The 16,907-nt window shown below is 41.4% G+C and overlaps 1 protein-coding gene across 2 annotated transcripts in view; it reads left to right on the top strand.

Annotated features, from left to right (window-relative positions):
• The window catches only part of LOC104145335 (uncharacterized protein KIAA1958-like), a 78,007-nt gene extending 62,237 nt beyond the window's left edge, over nt 1-15,770 (top strand). The window contains exon 3 of one of the 2 annotated variants that reach the window (XM_068927845.1): nt 1,377-15,770. In XM_068927845.1, the coding sequence (XP_068783946.1) occupies nt 1,377-2,422 (1,046 nt within the window). In that variant the 3' untranslated portion in view covers nt 2,423-15,770. The remainder of the gene's footprint in view (nt 1-1,376) is intronic. The other variant, XM_068927844.1, reaches the window with a different exon arrangement.
• Nucleotides 15,771-16,907: the final 1,137 nt, after the last annotated feature.

Raw genomic sequence — 16,907 nt, 5'->3', positions numbered from 1 at the left:
CCAGTCTCATACAACTTTGTGGTGTCTATGTTGGATGGCAAAGGCCTGGTGCATTTACTATGGCTGCACTGAAGTACAGATCCTAGGATTCCTCTGACCGTAAATGACGGTAGAATAAGACACCAAAATGCACCAGTGTTGTAATGACACAGAGCAAAAATGAACTTGCTTTTCTTCCCTCTTCTGCTTGTTCAGTGGAAAAGAGAAGAAGAAAGTTCCATTAACAATTACAGTCAAATCACTGAATTTTCATTCTTTGTATTTGCTGTTCATTATTTTCTAAAACCATTAAGATATGTCACATTCATAAGGACAGTTCCACCTGTGTGCTTGTAAATTGCATCCTTGTACAGACGGATAGCTTGTACATGCCAAGAAAACAGTCTCTAAGTACCCACATCACTTACATGTAAAGACCTTTTCCTTTCTATGCTCCTTGTCTCAAGATCAACCACAAAATCTGTTGTCAATAAGATACATCTTAGTGGTAACACATGAACATTAATTAAGAACTGCAGTTTAGTATGTCACTGATAATCAGGACCTTTGAACATCGCCTTATAAAGCAATATAAAGTTGCTTCCAGATTTTAATTTTTCTGCAAAATGAAAAGGAACGGTCACATTTGCACTTCCACTTTCAAGGCACTGCTTGATTATGTAGAGAAACTGTATAAATGGGTTAAGTAGAGATGTTTTTTCTTTAATAGCCTCTAATATTGAAACATTATCTTTTTTATTCTTGCACATGTGTAAACTAAACATTGCACTGTAGTACTTCCACCTGCCAACCTTCTTTGTTAGGTTGTGCTGCACTATTTTGTACTGTATATTTCTGTCTATATTTATTTAGCACTTCAAAAATTCATCTGATTGATTAAAGATAAATCTTAATGCAATAAATATGATGCTTTATTTATTTTTTGCAAATTAAAAAAAAAAAAATTGGAACCAGTACCACCTCTGGTTTCACAAATGAAGCAACTCAGAAGGGGTTATTGCTTGGATTGGGCCCCGCACACCGCATTGGAATCCACAGAAAAGCTTTCTACCTTGCATTTGTTCTAATAAGCAGATTGCCTGTAATCCCAGAGTTTTCCACAAATCTCCATGCACAAAAGTATGCCCCAGTGTCATGACGAACTCATTTTAATTGTTTTTTTGCCATACTCTAGTAACGTCATTTGTGAAACTGAAGTTGGCTTTTCAATCATGCAACAGGTATGTAATGATATTTTCCAGTGCTCTTTGTGAAACTGATATTTATTTCTTTTTTTTTTTTTGCCTTGTTAAGGAAATTTATTTGTGTGGAAGACATTTTGCACAAACTCACTGCTTCTTTTGTTTTGTTCCGGTTTTTTGTCCTTCTTCTTTCAGACCAGGATGAGAGAGCAGCGGAGCTCAGCAGGGAGCAGAATGAGAAGACCATTCGCAGCACGCAGACTGCTCTTCGCAACTTCCGCGAGTTCCTCATCTCCAAGTATCCCTCTGAGACCCGGGAGATCTATGTTATCCCCTGCAAAGAGCTTGATGCCTACCTTGCTTCCTTCTTTGTGGATGCCAGACAAAAGGATGGGTCTGAATATGAGCCAAACAGCTTGGCCAACTATCAGTGTGGGCTGGAGCGATATCTCAAAGAGCACAGGTATGGGTACAGTATTACCAGGGATAAGGAGTTTAAGAGGTCCCAGGAAGCTCTAAAGCAAAAGCAGATAGAGCTGAGGTGTAAAGGAAAAGGAAACAAGCCGCACAAATCCATGAAGCTTACCTTTGCTGATGAGCTTATCCTGCGCAAAAGAGGTTTGTTGAGCCGGTACAATCCTGAAGGGTTGCTGAACCTCGTGTGGCTAAACAACACGAAGGCATTTGGACACTGCACAGGTTTCCATGGGTCCACTCTCAAGTGGGGAGACATCCGCCTCCGGGTGACAGAGACGGGATTGGAGTACCTGGAGTGGATGGGGCCGGACAATGGAGATGTGAATGCCAAGAGCAAGCGAGGAGGGACGGACTCCCGGGTTTACGCCACCCAGCACTCTCCACAGACCTGCCCCGTGCAAGACTACAAGGAGTATGCCCAGAGGCGTCCCCCGGCCATGCGCTATGAGGACGCGCCTTTCTACCTGTCCATCAAACCCGTTGTCAACCTGGCCGCACTTCACTGGTACAATTGCCAAGCCCTGGGGAAAAACAAGCTTGCCAAGATGGTAAAGACAATGTGCGAGAAAGGCAACATCCCTGGCAGGAAGACCAACTTCAGCGTCTACCAGAGCTGTAGCACCCTCTCAGAAGCACAGAGCAACCAACTGGTGCTGATCTGTAATAACTTGAGCCAGCAAGCTGCCCAGTCCATGGCAAGCCACTCCAATACCGGCAACTTCATAGTGTCAGCTTCCTATGACTCCTCCTCCGACACAGCTTGAAAGAAGGATATAAGCTGAACCGTTTTTTCTTTTCTTTTTTTGTTTCAAGCATTGATTTTGTGCCCAATAATACACATCAACTGTGATGGTACACTCTCCCCCTCTACACCCCTTCCCAGTGTTAATTCACTTTATAAAAATATATAAATATATAATATATTTTTCTTTTTACAAATAAGTCAATAGAAATAGTTTAGTATTACTAACAGTATTTATAGTGTTAATACAAAAATGGAAGCTACTTATGGGTTATAATATAATTGCAGATTTTTAAAGGGCAAAAGTGGTTCTCAGGCAATGCAAAATAGACTGGAAATACCGTTTTTAACATGCACAGGTCAGTGAGTGTAAATCCCCGGGGAGGCTTACATAGGAGTTCTATTTTAAAGCATTTTTTCCAACTTCTAATTTTAACCACTTAGAGTGGAGGAGGCAAACTTATCACTGGCTGCTGCTTCTTATCTGCTGGCTTGTTCTTGATCAGCAAGACCAGGAAATAAGAGATACATTAATGTGAGTTTGTGAAACCATTTAGAACAATTTCTATCTGTTTTTTGTTTTGTTTCCTAAGGTGCATTTATGCCAACTGGAAAAAAAACAAATTCCCAAAGTCAACTAAAAAGTATTTTTAACTTCTTTTTTGTTGACGATTTTCAGTGATCACAATGTCACTGGCCCTTCGTCTAAAAAGTATTGTCTAAAAATGCAATGGCAAAACCACTGTTATACACATAATTTTAACTATTTAAAGTAAACACTGGTCATTAGTATTCTGTCACTGTGTCTACTTAATGTAAAATCTACTGATTTAGAGCCACTTTTTCAGCATTCTGGGGAATACAAGAGTGCAGAAAAATCCATAATCTTTCCCCAACCATGCAGAAAAAAGTGCATCAAATGCATCTTCAGCTGTCATTTGAAATCCACAGAAAATAGAATAGTGTAATCATAATTTCATGTTTACTATGGAAAGTGAAAAAGCCAAATAGTTTAAGTGTTGGAAAACACATTAAACTGGACTCAGCTACGCAATCTGTTCCCGTTACACACAATGAAAAATGTGTATGTGAATCTGAAAGCAGAATTTGGTCCTTAAAGCCTTGAAATAATGAATGTTAGCTTTCCGACCTTTTGACTTTGCAACCTAACTGCTCTCTAAATGCAGGGAAGACACTAAAAAATTAAATATTTGAATGAACCATTATAATTCTTGACCTTTAGAATGAGGTGTGGTAGTTTCTCCAGTTTATTCAGCATTACAGATGTAAATGTTCTACTAGGATATGCTAGTGCTGTGAAGATGAGACTTCAGACAAGTTAGCTGAGAGAATGTCTGCTGAAGTCAGTGAGAGGGTCAACCTGAGCTGACTTCCCACAGATGTTGGATCAAACTGCCACTGAGTATTTTTTTCTGTACAGTTTTTGTTTTAGATTGTGTTTATGCTTGCTTGCTTGCTTTTATTCTTTCACATTCTTTTCACATCTGCAGCTGTGCAGTGAGTTTAGTTATCACTAATTCCAAAGAAAAGGTGAAACAAAGGTAGCAAAAAGAAGTAAAAATAACCTACCTGGTGCCATTTAAAATTTGCTTTGTGTGTTGCTAGGATGAAATGTTCCTAGGTGTGGAGGAGGTGGCAGAATGCCGGTGCCTCATTTAAGCCTTACTGAAGATCTGTTTTGGGGAAGGGGAGGTGGTAGCATATGTGCCACTGGCAGGTCTAAGAGCAGAGATTTCCCCTATGACAAATAGCTGATCATCATCCAAAGCTTCTTGCGGGTAGCACTGTCTGACCCTGCTCTCTTTGTGCTCCACCCGTGGCAAAGCTGGTACAAAGTTTTGATTTCTTGTAAGCCAGCTGTCCTAGTGTTTTGCACAGCATAGTGGAAAAAATCACCAAATCTGCAGTCCTCTAAACCTGTCTCTCAGAGCTGTAGGGTAGGCAGTGACACAGTGGACATAGATGGGCATTCCTGTTTCAAAGTCTTCCCAGTTCTGCAAGAGCTGTGCTACTTACTGAATGAGTGCAAACTGTGTCTGTGGCTTCCACACCATGGCAAATCTGACTCTTAGGTGAAGGAGAGGGAAAGAAAAAAAGACAGCTGTAGACTTTATGGTGCTGTCAGCAAGATGGCTGCCCAGCTTCCAGATGATGCCAGCCAGCTGGCCGTTGTTAGCACAGCTCCATCTTTTCATGGAAGTGTTTTTAGTATGTTGCAGTTAAAAATAGTCTTACAGCGCTGATGTTGCTCTCTGTGGGATGTTGTTTCTGGTGTCTGCTGGTGCAAACTCGCACAGCTGCTTTCAGTATGTGCTGGGGTGCCAAGGTTCCCTTGCCAAGATGCTCGTTAATGATGCTGGGTCAGAGCTCAGCCAGGGAGCCAGCTTGGGGGGAAGGCTTCTGTCCGTGTTTCTCCCCCCTCAGCACTCGTCTTGGCACTTCCCCATGGCAGCTATTGCAGGATCTGACCTACTTCACCACCTTCTTATTCTTGCGCTGGAGGGCTTCTCTGGGTCTCTGCTGGTCTCTCCTCTCCCTGGCCCTCTTTGCTGGGAAGAGTTGCCTTGAGCTTGTCTTGCAGAGGAAAGGAAGCCACCTCAGGGTGTAGCTGCGTCGTTTCTTTGCTCAAGCCCCACAGAGCAGACCTTACAACCAAATTGTTTCTCCCACCATTCTAGATTTGGGGCTTGAAAATGTTACCCAGCTCCTTGCGGGCAGGACCAAGGTTTATTACTTCAGATTGGGCTATTTCACCTGGCCTATTTAGCACGGTAATCACACAATTTTTCTTGTCTCCGGAAAGGCAGATCGTGGCAGCAAATGTGTCGTGCTGCAGGCAGGTCTTTGAAGTGCTGATTCACATCAGTGCTGTAATTCAGTCTCACCACAGACCTTGACTTCATGAAGAGTAGCCAAAAATGCTCAGAATGACTCAGGACTGAGAGAGAGAGAAGAGGCACTCCTGGATTTGAGCTGGGAGGGATTAAAAGCATTTCCCATGATTTTTGGGTTGTCAGCCACACATACGGTCTTGCTTTTTGTTTTCTACAGTCTGAGGATGGTTTGTGTTAATGCCCAGCCTGTGCTCTGGATGAGGTAACGTCTCTGATAACCTTAACTTAGCAAGGCAGGTCAGCAACTTCTGCTTGTCTGGTTAGGGGATAAACTGTGGGATATGTGTGCTTATTGTAAGAGCCTTGGTAGTATAAGGGTATTTCTGTTTTGCTTTGGTGCCTCTCTGTTAACTCCAGTTTCTAGCTGGTGCTGATGGCAGATTGCCTGGCAAATTCTGACAGGGCAGCCTCAGATAGACTGCTTTTTGAAGTAGTTAAACACATATGGCCAGAATACGATACCCAAGCAGTATCATACTCTGAAAATAGATATTTTAGCTTTGAAGGGCATTTAGCGCAACATATTATCCAGTCTTCATCTGTGGACAGTTGGCAGGAATTGAGTGACCACAGCTTAATGTATTACCATTGGTACCAAGTCCCTGGGAGCGCTGTTAGCTCATTGGGAGGAACACTTCTGGTTTAAACCACTGTCACGTTGGCAGGAGGCTAAGAGATGTCTCAGTTACTTTAGCTCAGCTAACAGATGGTAACTCAATTGCTTGTAACTGTCCCCTCACACCCTGACTGAGGGTATCAAAACCTGCTCCACCAGTAAGTTTCAAGTTCACCATGGTGGTATGCAGCTTCCTTGGTGATAAGCCTTGTCAGTGTGGTCAGGCAGTAGTGCTGCAAACCCCTACAAGCCTTCCTCTCTGCCTGAGCGAAGGGCTAGTCTTTCCTACCATGGCTCTTGATGACTAATACCTTTTCCCATGAAATCGAAAGTGCAGCCTGCAAAACACCATACTGCTCCTGCCCAACACACAAAGCCAGCAAGCCTGTGGCTGGGTGGGGTCACAGTGATGCACTGCAGGTGGTCAACCATGAATAAATTCATGGTCCTGAATAAATTCTGCTCTGATGTAAAAACAGCACTTTTGCCCTGCAACACAGGCAGTGATTTTCATAAAAAGGTGGTAGCTATCTCCAAAAAGGGCTTGGTTTTCTCTCCTCTTTCCTTTCCCCTTTTCCTGCCACTCACCTTTCTTTGATCTGGACCCCTTCAATGACTCAGTTTAACTCACTAGCCCAGCAGAAAATTAATGCAGCAAAAAAAGAGGGAAGGAAGATGTTTTTCTGCCAGGTTACTGAACTGAATCTGCTCAAAGGAGGTTTAAGTATTGAGGGGCAGAGCTAGTTGCGGGAGGAGATGGAGGAAGCATCGCAAGATGTTCCCTTATCAATACTGGAGAAGGATTAGATTGGCTCAGCTACTGCAACTTTGGAAACCCTCCAAAAGAAGAACACAAATTGAGAGCCTTATACATAGTTTGTAGGCATGTTGGTTGCCTTCAGAACCATCTACCACCTTCTGAGAGATTTCTTCAGTGCTACCAAGCACAAAATTTGGCCTTGCAGTTTTTATGGACATTCATGCCCCTTAAGAAAGAGGCCTGATGCAGAGGCCAGCACGCTGTGGGAATGAATCTGCACGGAGGTTAGCATAGGCCTTCCCAGGTAGCCTTCTCAGGGGAACCATGACACCAAGCCAAGAGTCAGACTGAGGCGTGGTAGATTATACATAGATGTTACTGAATTGATCCAGATGCAGCTGTACGCAATACATGCGCTTGGATCTGTTCATATGATTGCACAGTTAGCTGGGCAAAGCTGTGGACACCTGGACTGCAGGCTTGAGCACTGTTTCACTAATCATTCATGTATGTATTTAAAACAATGTGGGTCTATTTATGCAGGTAGTTGAAGTTGAAATCTTTGATAGCTGACTGTTGCAAATGTCTATTTTACTTTCAAACACATTTTTACACGTAAAAGTGTATTTTTAAGTACAGGAGAATGAAATCTTACTGTGAACTATGTTGTAAATTAAATTACAAGGTACATTAAAAACAAGAGCACATACTTCCATTTACGTAATGCAATAATTCCATGGTAGCAGCACCTAGGCTACTGAAATATAGGACAATCGAACAATGGAAACAGCTGCCCTGGTGCACCTTACATTTCTTGAGTAATATCAACAACTTGGAGTTATTTTGTGTCTGTATTTTAGAAGCTGATGTGGGCTACTATTCCTTTTACAGTGTAGTTGCCCATTCTTTCTCTTAGAAACCTGTGTAGAAAGTGAGATGCAAGCTACAGGTTATACTGTTGTATAACCTGCTTTTCTCAGCAGGTGTGTCTGCTTTTCTCATGTTTGTGGCTGAATCTTGTTCTGCTGTTTGCATAAGTGATGTGCAGTGCAAAGTTGTCAATCAGGAAGAGCAGGTGTTGTGCCACTCTAGATTTTAGGCTGCTCTAGTGACTGAAACAGCCTTAGAAAGAAACTGAAATTCCTGTTGCACTAGGTTTCCTCCCCGTTCAACTCATATTTACCCTTTTTTGTCACTGTGTTTGTGTACATCCTGTAACTGCATTGACTGATAGGACTAGCACATGCAGTGCATAGACTGATCAATCCGCCTCCCTCCGGACAATAAACGGCAAGTGACTGTGATTGACTGGTTGGTCTTCCCCATCCCTGATATCTCTGCTCCTTTCACCACTCCAGCCCCCTTTCCCTCTCCCCTCTCCCAACATTTACAACACGGGGAAAGGAGACTGCTGCTTGGCTGAGAATGCCCTCCCTGCCTATCAAGTGACCTTGTGTTTTGGGGATAACACAGTCAGGGTGGACTGCCTCACTTTGGCTACACCTGGGTTCACGGGATACTGTGCACCAGCACTGTGGAAGCTTGCATCTCTCATAACACTCAGGTTGGTGTGTGTGTCCATGCAGCCAGACTGATGGACTTTAGCATTTTTCACTCTGTCCACTCAAACGTTGGATGGATGTTTGAAATACTCTCCCTCTCTCTTCTGCTTTTTGTGGGAGAGCTTTCATATGATGAAATGAGATGATGTTCACTCCTGTACAGAGAACCAGGCCTGCACCTGCGCACTGTTTGGTCTTCCACTGACATCCTCAAAAGAGGACTGAAATGATTGATCCTGAACAGCACAGAAATCTTGGGATCACTCTCCATAATGGAAATCTTAAACAGAGCAAGCCAGAGGGAAGCAGGATCTCCCTGACACTCTGTACTCCCAAAGGTAGTGTGAATGCATGGGAAGGAGGAATGCTTACAGGATGCAGAAATGTCGTTTAATTTCCTGAAACGAGCTAGTTCATGCCTCTGTGTTAGGGCAGAGAGGGATTCAACTATACACCATGAAACATGGTTGGTAGTATGTTTAAAGCAAGGCCCTCGCTAAATTTTTGTGTGAAAAGATGATTTTATTTTGTCTTATGTGGAGTTGCTGTCCTTGCGTTTAAGAGGTAGGATGCATTTTCGTTTCTTTTCTGTGCTTTCATGTATGTGCTGAATCTGTTCTCTTACTGCTGAGGAGGAGTGTGCTATATTCCTAAAGAAAAAAACTCAGATTATACTTTCAGGTAATAGCCCCCATGTGCTGGGTGTGCCTTGCTGGTGGGGAACAGCACCATGCATCACCTGTGACATCTGTGTTTGCTCCATGAAGCCAGCATGGGTGTCCCAGCACCACTCTCCAGAAACTGAGAACTAGGAGAGCTGGGCAGGGACACACACATCAGGTAGGCACCTGCTCACCGAGGAGATGTGAGGAGGCCCTAAGCGCAATTAAATGGCAGTGCATTCCCCGTGGTGCTGGGTGGACAGTGTATGATTGACACATGAGGCTGCATTGTATCTCTCAAGGGTTATACAAAGCTAATAGCCCCCAGGGACGCTGCGGGGCTGATTCTCCCAGCTACTTCACCTCTTTCAGAGCAGCATAACGCTAGTGAGTGAAGGAGTTACTGTTCTGAGGAAAAGCAGGACTCCCATCAAGTTTCTCAGAGTCCCCTCAAAATACTGGTTGCGCTGCTACCAACTCCGCTTGTGCAAATCGGATGCCAGCCCATTTTTCCCAGCCGTGTTATGGCTGGAGTCCTGTAAAGCTGTGCTGCAGTTGTGCTTTAGCACCTCTCCTCTCCTGAAACAAGCAGAGTGACTTTTATGGCAGTGCAATTCTGGAAAGTTCAAAAGACCCATAGCTCAGAGATATTTGTGAGCTCCTAGGAAAGCTTGACCATAGCCATTCATTGGAGAATGTTCAAACCAAGAGTGATATCTAAGGCTTTAACTTCTACTCTGATGAGAAAAAAATATAGTTGGGCACAAAATTTGCCTGTTACATGAACTGTTGGGTTTTAACAGTCTCTAGAGTTTCTAGCTCAAGTGAGGAATTTATTTCCTCTGTTTTCTCATTGAATTATTAAATGTTAGAGGGTAAAACAGACTATCTATTTGTTTTATTATACAAATGCCATTACATGAGCTTCCTGTACATTGGAAATGGACTTGCTGTTTCAAAGCGATTAGGAGGTTTCTGCCTAATCTTTTCTACTGGCACTCAGCAGTCGTTAAGCAGCGTAGTATCTGAAAAAAATCAGTAATCTTTCAGATTTGGATTTGATCTTTTGTAATTCATAAAAGATTTGTTCACAGCATCTGGGATTTTTAAGAGACTGGTGAAGTAGGCGCTAACATTGAAATTCTGTAGGACAGAATTTCGGTGGTAATTATAAGAGGTGTTTAGCTCTTTCACACCGCTTTGGAAATCCCAGCCTTTGTCCACTGCATTAATGGGATGTGAGTTTTTTGTTAGTGCTATTTTATACAGTCCATAAATGTCAAACAAATAACCAAATAGCCAAGTGAGAGGAAACAAATCAAGAAAACACAAAATATTTTGAACAGAGAAGTTGTGAGCGTTACTTTTACACTGGAAAAATAAACTCTTAAAATTAATCTTGCAGATGTTATCTTTGCCATTTCAGCTGTTCTTTTTGGATGAAGAAAACTCCCTAAACATTTCTTATGCCTAGAATTTGATCTGCTTTATGAAGGCAGATCTTGCTGAGAGTGTCCTCCAATCATTATAGTGTGTTCTTAGCTGGTCTAAATGGCATGTAGCCTGAAGTGGCCCCTGGTCTGCTTTAAATTGCCCCTGCCAGAATTCCTCCTTCCCTTCTGCTCTATTTATGATGTCCTTATTACATGTCAAACTTCCAGCCTGAAGAAAGCCAAAGCAGGAGTCATACCTCAGCCTTTGTATCTTGAGCAGTGGATACAAATAGACAGGAAAGAAAATGCAATATTAACTGGCTTTGAAATGATTATGATAATTTTTGTGTAGGAAGACAATTCTCCTAGTGCCTCTGAGGCTGAACATCCACAGAGTTACGAGTGCAGAGTAAATAACCTTGTGGAGCCCCTCATTATGTGCACGTTGTTTATGTTTCAGATCTTGCAGTCTTTGCTTTCTGCGGGAGCTTTGTCTGCAAGCTCCATGTAAGACTGGGCTCCTCCACATGAGTCTGGGTCCCTGGGTATGAAATGCAGGTGTATAAATGTCCAGAGCATTCCAAGATATGCAGACAAAATGTGACATGAAATGTCTTAGGAGACACTAAAGCTGGCATGTTGGGAAGTGGTGAGAACCGGATTTTGCTCCAGTTTATGGCAGCGCCTGCAACACTGGTGGTGCCATTGCACAGAACAGGATTTGGTGCCAGTTCTGCAGAGCGCTGTTAGAAGCACATGCTGGTGCCTTGTGTTTCCACCCTGCTCAAGCTGCTAACCGTGTACTTAGCTGTAAGCACATGACTAGCCCCAGTGAAACAAATCTGTTTGAAGCACACAGCAGAGTGCTTCCCTTGGCCATAGTTGCATTGTCAGTATTTGTTCTTGTCTGAGTGGTCCCCATATCTCAAGGCCATCTTCAGACCTGTCAGAGTAGACCAGATTATTCAAGAAGGAACAGAAAGCCATGGTGGGGTATGTAAGCGCAGTAAAGACAGTTGAAAGGCACTGGGAAAGCCTGGCAAACACAACAGAACTTTTTGTCTTCTTTCTAAATAAGGCAAGCATAATCCTCATCTCTAAGCTGTTATTTAATAGCCTACTTTGTTTTACACTGGAATTAGAAAAACTTTTCTATTTGTTTTAATTATCTGCTGGCTTTAATTCTGCCTTTGAAAAGCATTCGAGCTATGACAACCCTTGGCCTCATGGTGAGCTGTGCTAGGGAATAAACAGCTAAAGTAAGGTTTTTATCTTTCCCTGCATACCATGTTTAATCTTTTTAATCTGTTAATGTGTTTTCTTCCATTTTATCAATTGGCAAGATTAACACAATTTCTTCCAAAACAGGAGTTCATAAACGTATTTTCCTTCAGCGGTACCAAATTTCTACCTAATAATGTGAATTCTCCTAAGTGATCAGTTCATCCTCAGTATTAAGCCTCTCTCTAAGGCTAAGTTCCACTCACTGACTTTTCTAACTCTGCCTGAATTATAATCACAACTCAACTTTTTTAAGAACTGTTTTTAAAAAAGTAGATTTTGTTAATTTTTTTGTTTTGTTTTATAAAAGGTATTTGTTAAAAAATTCACTGTCTTGCCAAATAGTAATAATAACAATATTTCTATGCATTGCGTAATTCAGTGATGTTGCTGTTGAGATGTTGCATGTTTTGTAGATCTGACATCTGTGCATTTATGTGATACTTCTAGAAATGCTAACTATTGCTGCTACCATCACCACCATTGTCGTTAACTGAAAACTGTACCAAGAGGCTGTGCCAGCTAACAGGTTTTATGTATTTCGTGATAAAAATGTGCATTCTGCTGTTCATTTCCTGTTTTAAGCCAGTATTTAATGCCTTCTGTAGAAGGAATCAATATGTTGTGGTAGACAGGAGGTGCCAAACTTTCAATATCTTGTTCTGCGCAGATGATCGCTTATCACGATGATGCTTAAAAAGCAGTAAAAGAAGGAAAAGAAAAAAGCAATCCTTCGTCTTTCCAGCAAGTGTCTTCCTGTTAGTTTTAATTTGAAAAAATAACCCTTCATAGAGCTAAAAAAAAGTCTTCCCCAGCTACACATACTGCAGCAGTATGATGACTGTGAATGTATGGGGTAAGAAGGAATGTGTAATCCCAAATGTTCCCATTAGTAACAGATCCAGTGATTATCCAAGCTATTTGGAGTAATTGTGAAACATTCTGAAAACGCCTTTTAATGAAAGTAATTCTGTGATTAACATAAGAAACTGTTAGCCCTCCTAACAGTTGTGAGTCTGCTCTTGTAAACAAGTGCCAGCTTGGTCAAGTGGTGGATTCCAGTCAGTTTTCTATCCGCTGTAGCCACTTGGAGCAATGTTGCTGCAAAAGAAGCCTTCAGTCAAATTCAGGCCCGAAACTGTTGATCTAATTCTTTCCAAGTGTTTTCCTGCCAGACAAACCCTGTTTATCATAATTCTGACGTTTCATTTTCAGTTCCTTTTCCACCCTCTCCTTGGAGCCTGGCAATGTAACAAAGACACGCATACACGCACACAGGGCTGATGAATTCATTTTGATCATGATAAGATTTTGACAGGCTGAAATCATACCATGCTGTAATGATATGACAGAAACAGGCTGGAGGGAATGCTAGATATTCATCCGTCTAGCACCTTTCTCTGACCCAAGGCATGGTCACCTATACCTAGACTGTTCTTTAAAACCCTATCTTATTTGAAAAAAAAAGATTAACCATCGATTTTGCATCTCTACTGAGAGGTACAAAAGAGAGAGAAGATCTTTTAAATATCTTAAATGTACTTTTCAAGTTAGAGTACCAAGTTACCAGAAAATCTGTGTGATTGGGAAAATAACCGTGAATTGAACTCATCTTTACAGTTACTGTTTTAAAGCCAGCTCTGCACCCCAAGAAGGCTGTTTACAGCCCTTGTGATGCAAAATTCTTCCAAAGAAGAAATTTAAGTCAAAAGTTTCAATGTGACTCTTCCTTTCTGTGATACGTGGGACACTTACTTAGAAAAAATATTATAAAGGGTGCATCCCAGAACTCTGTGAAAATCATTCCACGTAATAGCTCTGAAGTCAGTCTCCCAGAAATCAAAGAGTTCAAAAACCCCAGCTGAACTGCTAAATTTTCCAAACACGATGAGGATGCTGGAGGCCTTTTCCAGAGCCTCTGCTTCCATCTTTTGAAAGGAACAAGTTTTCTCCAGAGACCTTGCATCATTTTATTACCCTTTAAAAAGGCTTATTTGGTTTCCTTCTGCCTAATCAGAAGTCAACTGAGAACAATTGCAATGTATTTCTCCATTGTTTTGCTTCTCTAGTAGCCATTTACCCATGAACAAATGTCTCCACTAGTGTGACTGAAGAGTTTTGACTCAGTGGAATTCCTGCCTATGTGGCCCTAACGTTAAATATGCAAGGCAGTGACAGAGGGTCTTTTCTCTTATTTCTTTCCCATATTTCTTCTAGTTATAGCTAGATCTTAGTCTCCACTGTCCCAGCAATTGCACTACTTGGCTTACCAATTGGTCTTTCTAGCTCCTTGTTCATGTTGGCCCAACTTGCCGAACAATGTACGGGGTTCCTGCAGCGCAACAGCTGTTTTTCTTCCCCCATCTCTTTCTCTTCTGTTTTGAAGCTAGCTTTCAAAAGACTTTCTTTCAGCTAAATTTGAATCACTAAAGCGATCAATACCATTTATTTAGTGCTTTACAAGCTGGAAATGCAATTGTAGTTCTATAGGTATAGACCTGGCGTTAGACTGCTGCCAGTGGCAAGTGAGAAGCTCTATTGCAATTATTCATTTTTTACCATGGTTCAATGGATTCAAGTGCTGGTATTATTATTGTGGTGGATTAGACACCACCTTCCAATCACTGTGATGCCTTCTGTGTACATGCTTGATTGTCAGTCGTATGGTCTTGTAATCGCATGTTGTCTGAATTGCACTATTTTGCGGGACAATTTTTTTTCTTTTTTCAGAGAAAAATGTAGCATTTTAGGCTAGGCTTCTGAAAGGAGTCAAGAGAGAGTTATTCGTCCAAACCTCAGTGGAATTTGGGGACTTGTTTCTTCTCAGAACCCTTTGTAAGCCCCAAAAAGCGTGCAAATCTCAGCTATTTAAGATAGAGAGCTTAGTACGAAAAAGGATACTTTTCTAACATTAAAAATGCAGCTTTCTGCACACATGGCACCTTCTTAAACAGATCTCTTTCCCCCAGGTTTGGGAGATTGTGATTACTGTGGTTTGCTGAGAAGTAAGATTTTGATGCTAAACTCTACAAATCCAGAATATCTGAAGGGAAAGGAGAGATCACTGGATTATTTTCCAAAAACTTCAGCAAAATTGCCAACTACAGTCCATTTTCAAAGCTACCTGGTTGACCCCACTGTCCTCAAATTATGCTCTTTCTGGAGGAAATTAAGTTCCATAACAACTTGAGAAAAATGAACAAACATATTTCACCAGTGTAGCTGAGGAAAAATTATGTAGACTACTTTGGGCCTCAGATTCCAGACTGAGTTTCCCGAGCTGGCAATTTTCACCTGTCAGCTGAATGTGGTTTGACTTGGAGCAGGTATGGTGGCATCCACATTGCTATCCCTACAGTGTATTTTTAAGAAGAAAACTTCATACTAGGTAAGGTCCTTGACAGCTGAAGTCAACAAAGTTGATTGTCATTTGTGCCAGTTGAGATACGGGCTTTTCTTTTTCCTGCGAGACATTTTTCTCCTCTTTAATTGGGATGGAGCAAACACATGTTGCACTGCTGCCTACTTTGCCACAGTTTACTTCGATCTCTCCTTTAAAAATGCTGTTTTGTAGTTTGAGAACAAAAGGGCACTCAATGACAAGAAGAAAATAAAGCCAAGAGATCTTTTTTTTTTTTTAATGGTGTCTGAGCTTCCTCCTTTGCTCAGCTGTCACATAATTAGGCTTTTGAAAATAATGAGTTTGGTTGTGTGCTAATTAGAGTATGACATTTACTTTCACTGATCTGCAAATTCCAGAGAAATTCTGATCTTTATCGCACTTCAGCTCCATTTTTATTACCCTAATGATAATCTTTAAGAAGTCTAGTTCTGCTGCATTAGAGATGATTTCACTGTCTGTACAATGTTTGCTACTACTATTGTAGTGTGACTTTTTATTTTTACTTTTAATATTTGTATTGGTACAGCCTTTTTAAAGACCAATTTGAGCATAATCAAGATAAAGTCATTGATGTCTGTGATAAGTGCATGCTTTATTCACACTATTTTGTCTGTAATTAGGTGTAGTGACCAGTTCTCATTTATTTAATAAACTGTTTTCTGCAAAGTTGTTTCTTTCTTTGATCGAATGAAAACAACTTAACACATCATTGTAGAAAAAAGCACAGCTCTCTCATGCTTTTCAAGTGCGAATATCAGCATAGTTAGGAAGTTCCCATGGGCCTGTGAAGCATTTTGATTAGCAAAGTGCAAATAGGCACACCAAGAAATAGCTGCTGTCATGCCTTGTTTAAATTCTGGGATTGTGTTTCAGGAAAACATTTAGGCAATTGCGTAAGTCCTTCCCTGCTCAGGAATGCACTTAGAAGCAAGCTTGATTTAATCATGTGCTTATTTAATCTTACTTCAATAAGATTGAAAGCCTACATCTTAAGAGCTTTTCTGGTATAAAGGCATTTTCTTAACTCTGGAGCTGCAGTTCAGTTACACGAATTCCAAGGCATAGTTTGGCTTCAAATGTTCTATTTCGCACTTAAAATTTCAGTGGTAAGATTTGCTCTCTACACAGTGTTGTTTTAATAAAGAGTTAAACTAAATGCGCATCCAAGGATATATGACAGTTGCTTGTCAAGGTTGAATTTTCTTTCCAGAAAAGGTTTTAAAATTAAAAGACTAGATAACTAAAGCTAATAAAGCCCTTTCACTCTGAAAGAGAAATCTCCCAAATGGAAAAATCCCTTGAGAGCTGCAAGGAAATTCCATCGAGCTGCTGTTCATGTCATGACAACTATGTTTGAAACAGTCAGGGTATCCTGGATTCTGTCAAAGAAACATGAAGGAAAAAAAAAGCCAAATCACTCACAGACAACTGCCAGCTAAGGAACAGCAGCGTGTTTGGACTGGTGTTAGGAAATCCATGGAGGACCATAGGAACTGGATGACATAGGAATTTCTTCAGGTGGATGAAGGACAGAGGAAAATCATTTTCATTATTTATTCTGAAACTGGATTTACATCGTCTGGAGAATTTTACTAAATAAAGCCTCTTCTTGCTGTGTGGTGGTAGCAGTGGGACCACTGTGCTGTTCCTTTATCTGAGGCTGAGGTAGCTCCTCTGAGTGCATGGTGGTTATGCAAAAAGTAGAGGCATAGTTTCAAAAGTGCTGCAGTGGTTTTAGTGACAAACAGAAATAAAAACAGAGGTCTCTGGAGGAAGAGACAGAAAAGCAGCAGTGTGGACAGGTGATAGGAAGTGGCCACCCAGATGTATCTTTGTCTGCTGCACGTGGACAAAGTGCTTTCCTTTGGTCTAAGT

The sequence above is a fragment of the Struthio camelus genome, chromosome Z (assembly GCF_040807025.1).
Source record: "Struthio camelus isolate bStrCam1 chromosome Z, bStrCam1.hap1, whole genome shotgun sequence".
NCBI classification, from domain to species: domain Eukaryota; kingdom Metazoa; phylum Chordata; class Aves; order Struthioniformes; family Struthionidae; genus Struthio; species Struthio camelus.
Note: the sequence above shows the minus strand (reverse complement) of the source record. Positions and strands in the feature narration are given on the sequence as shown.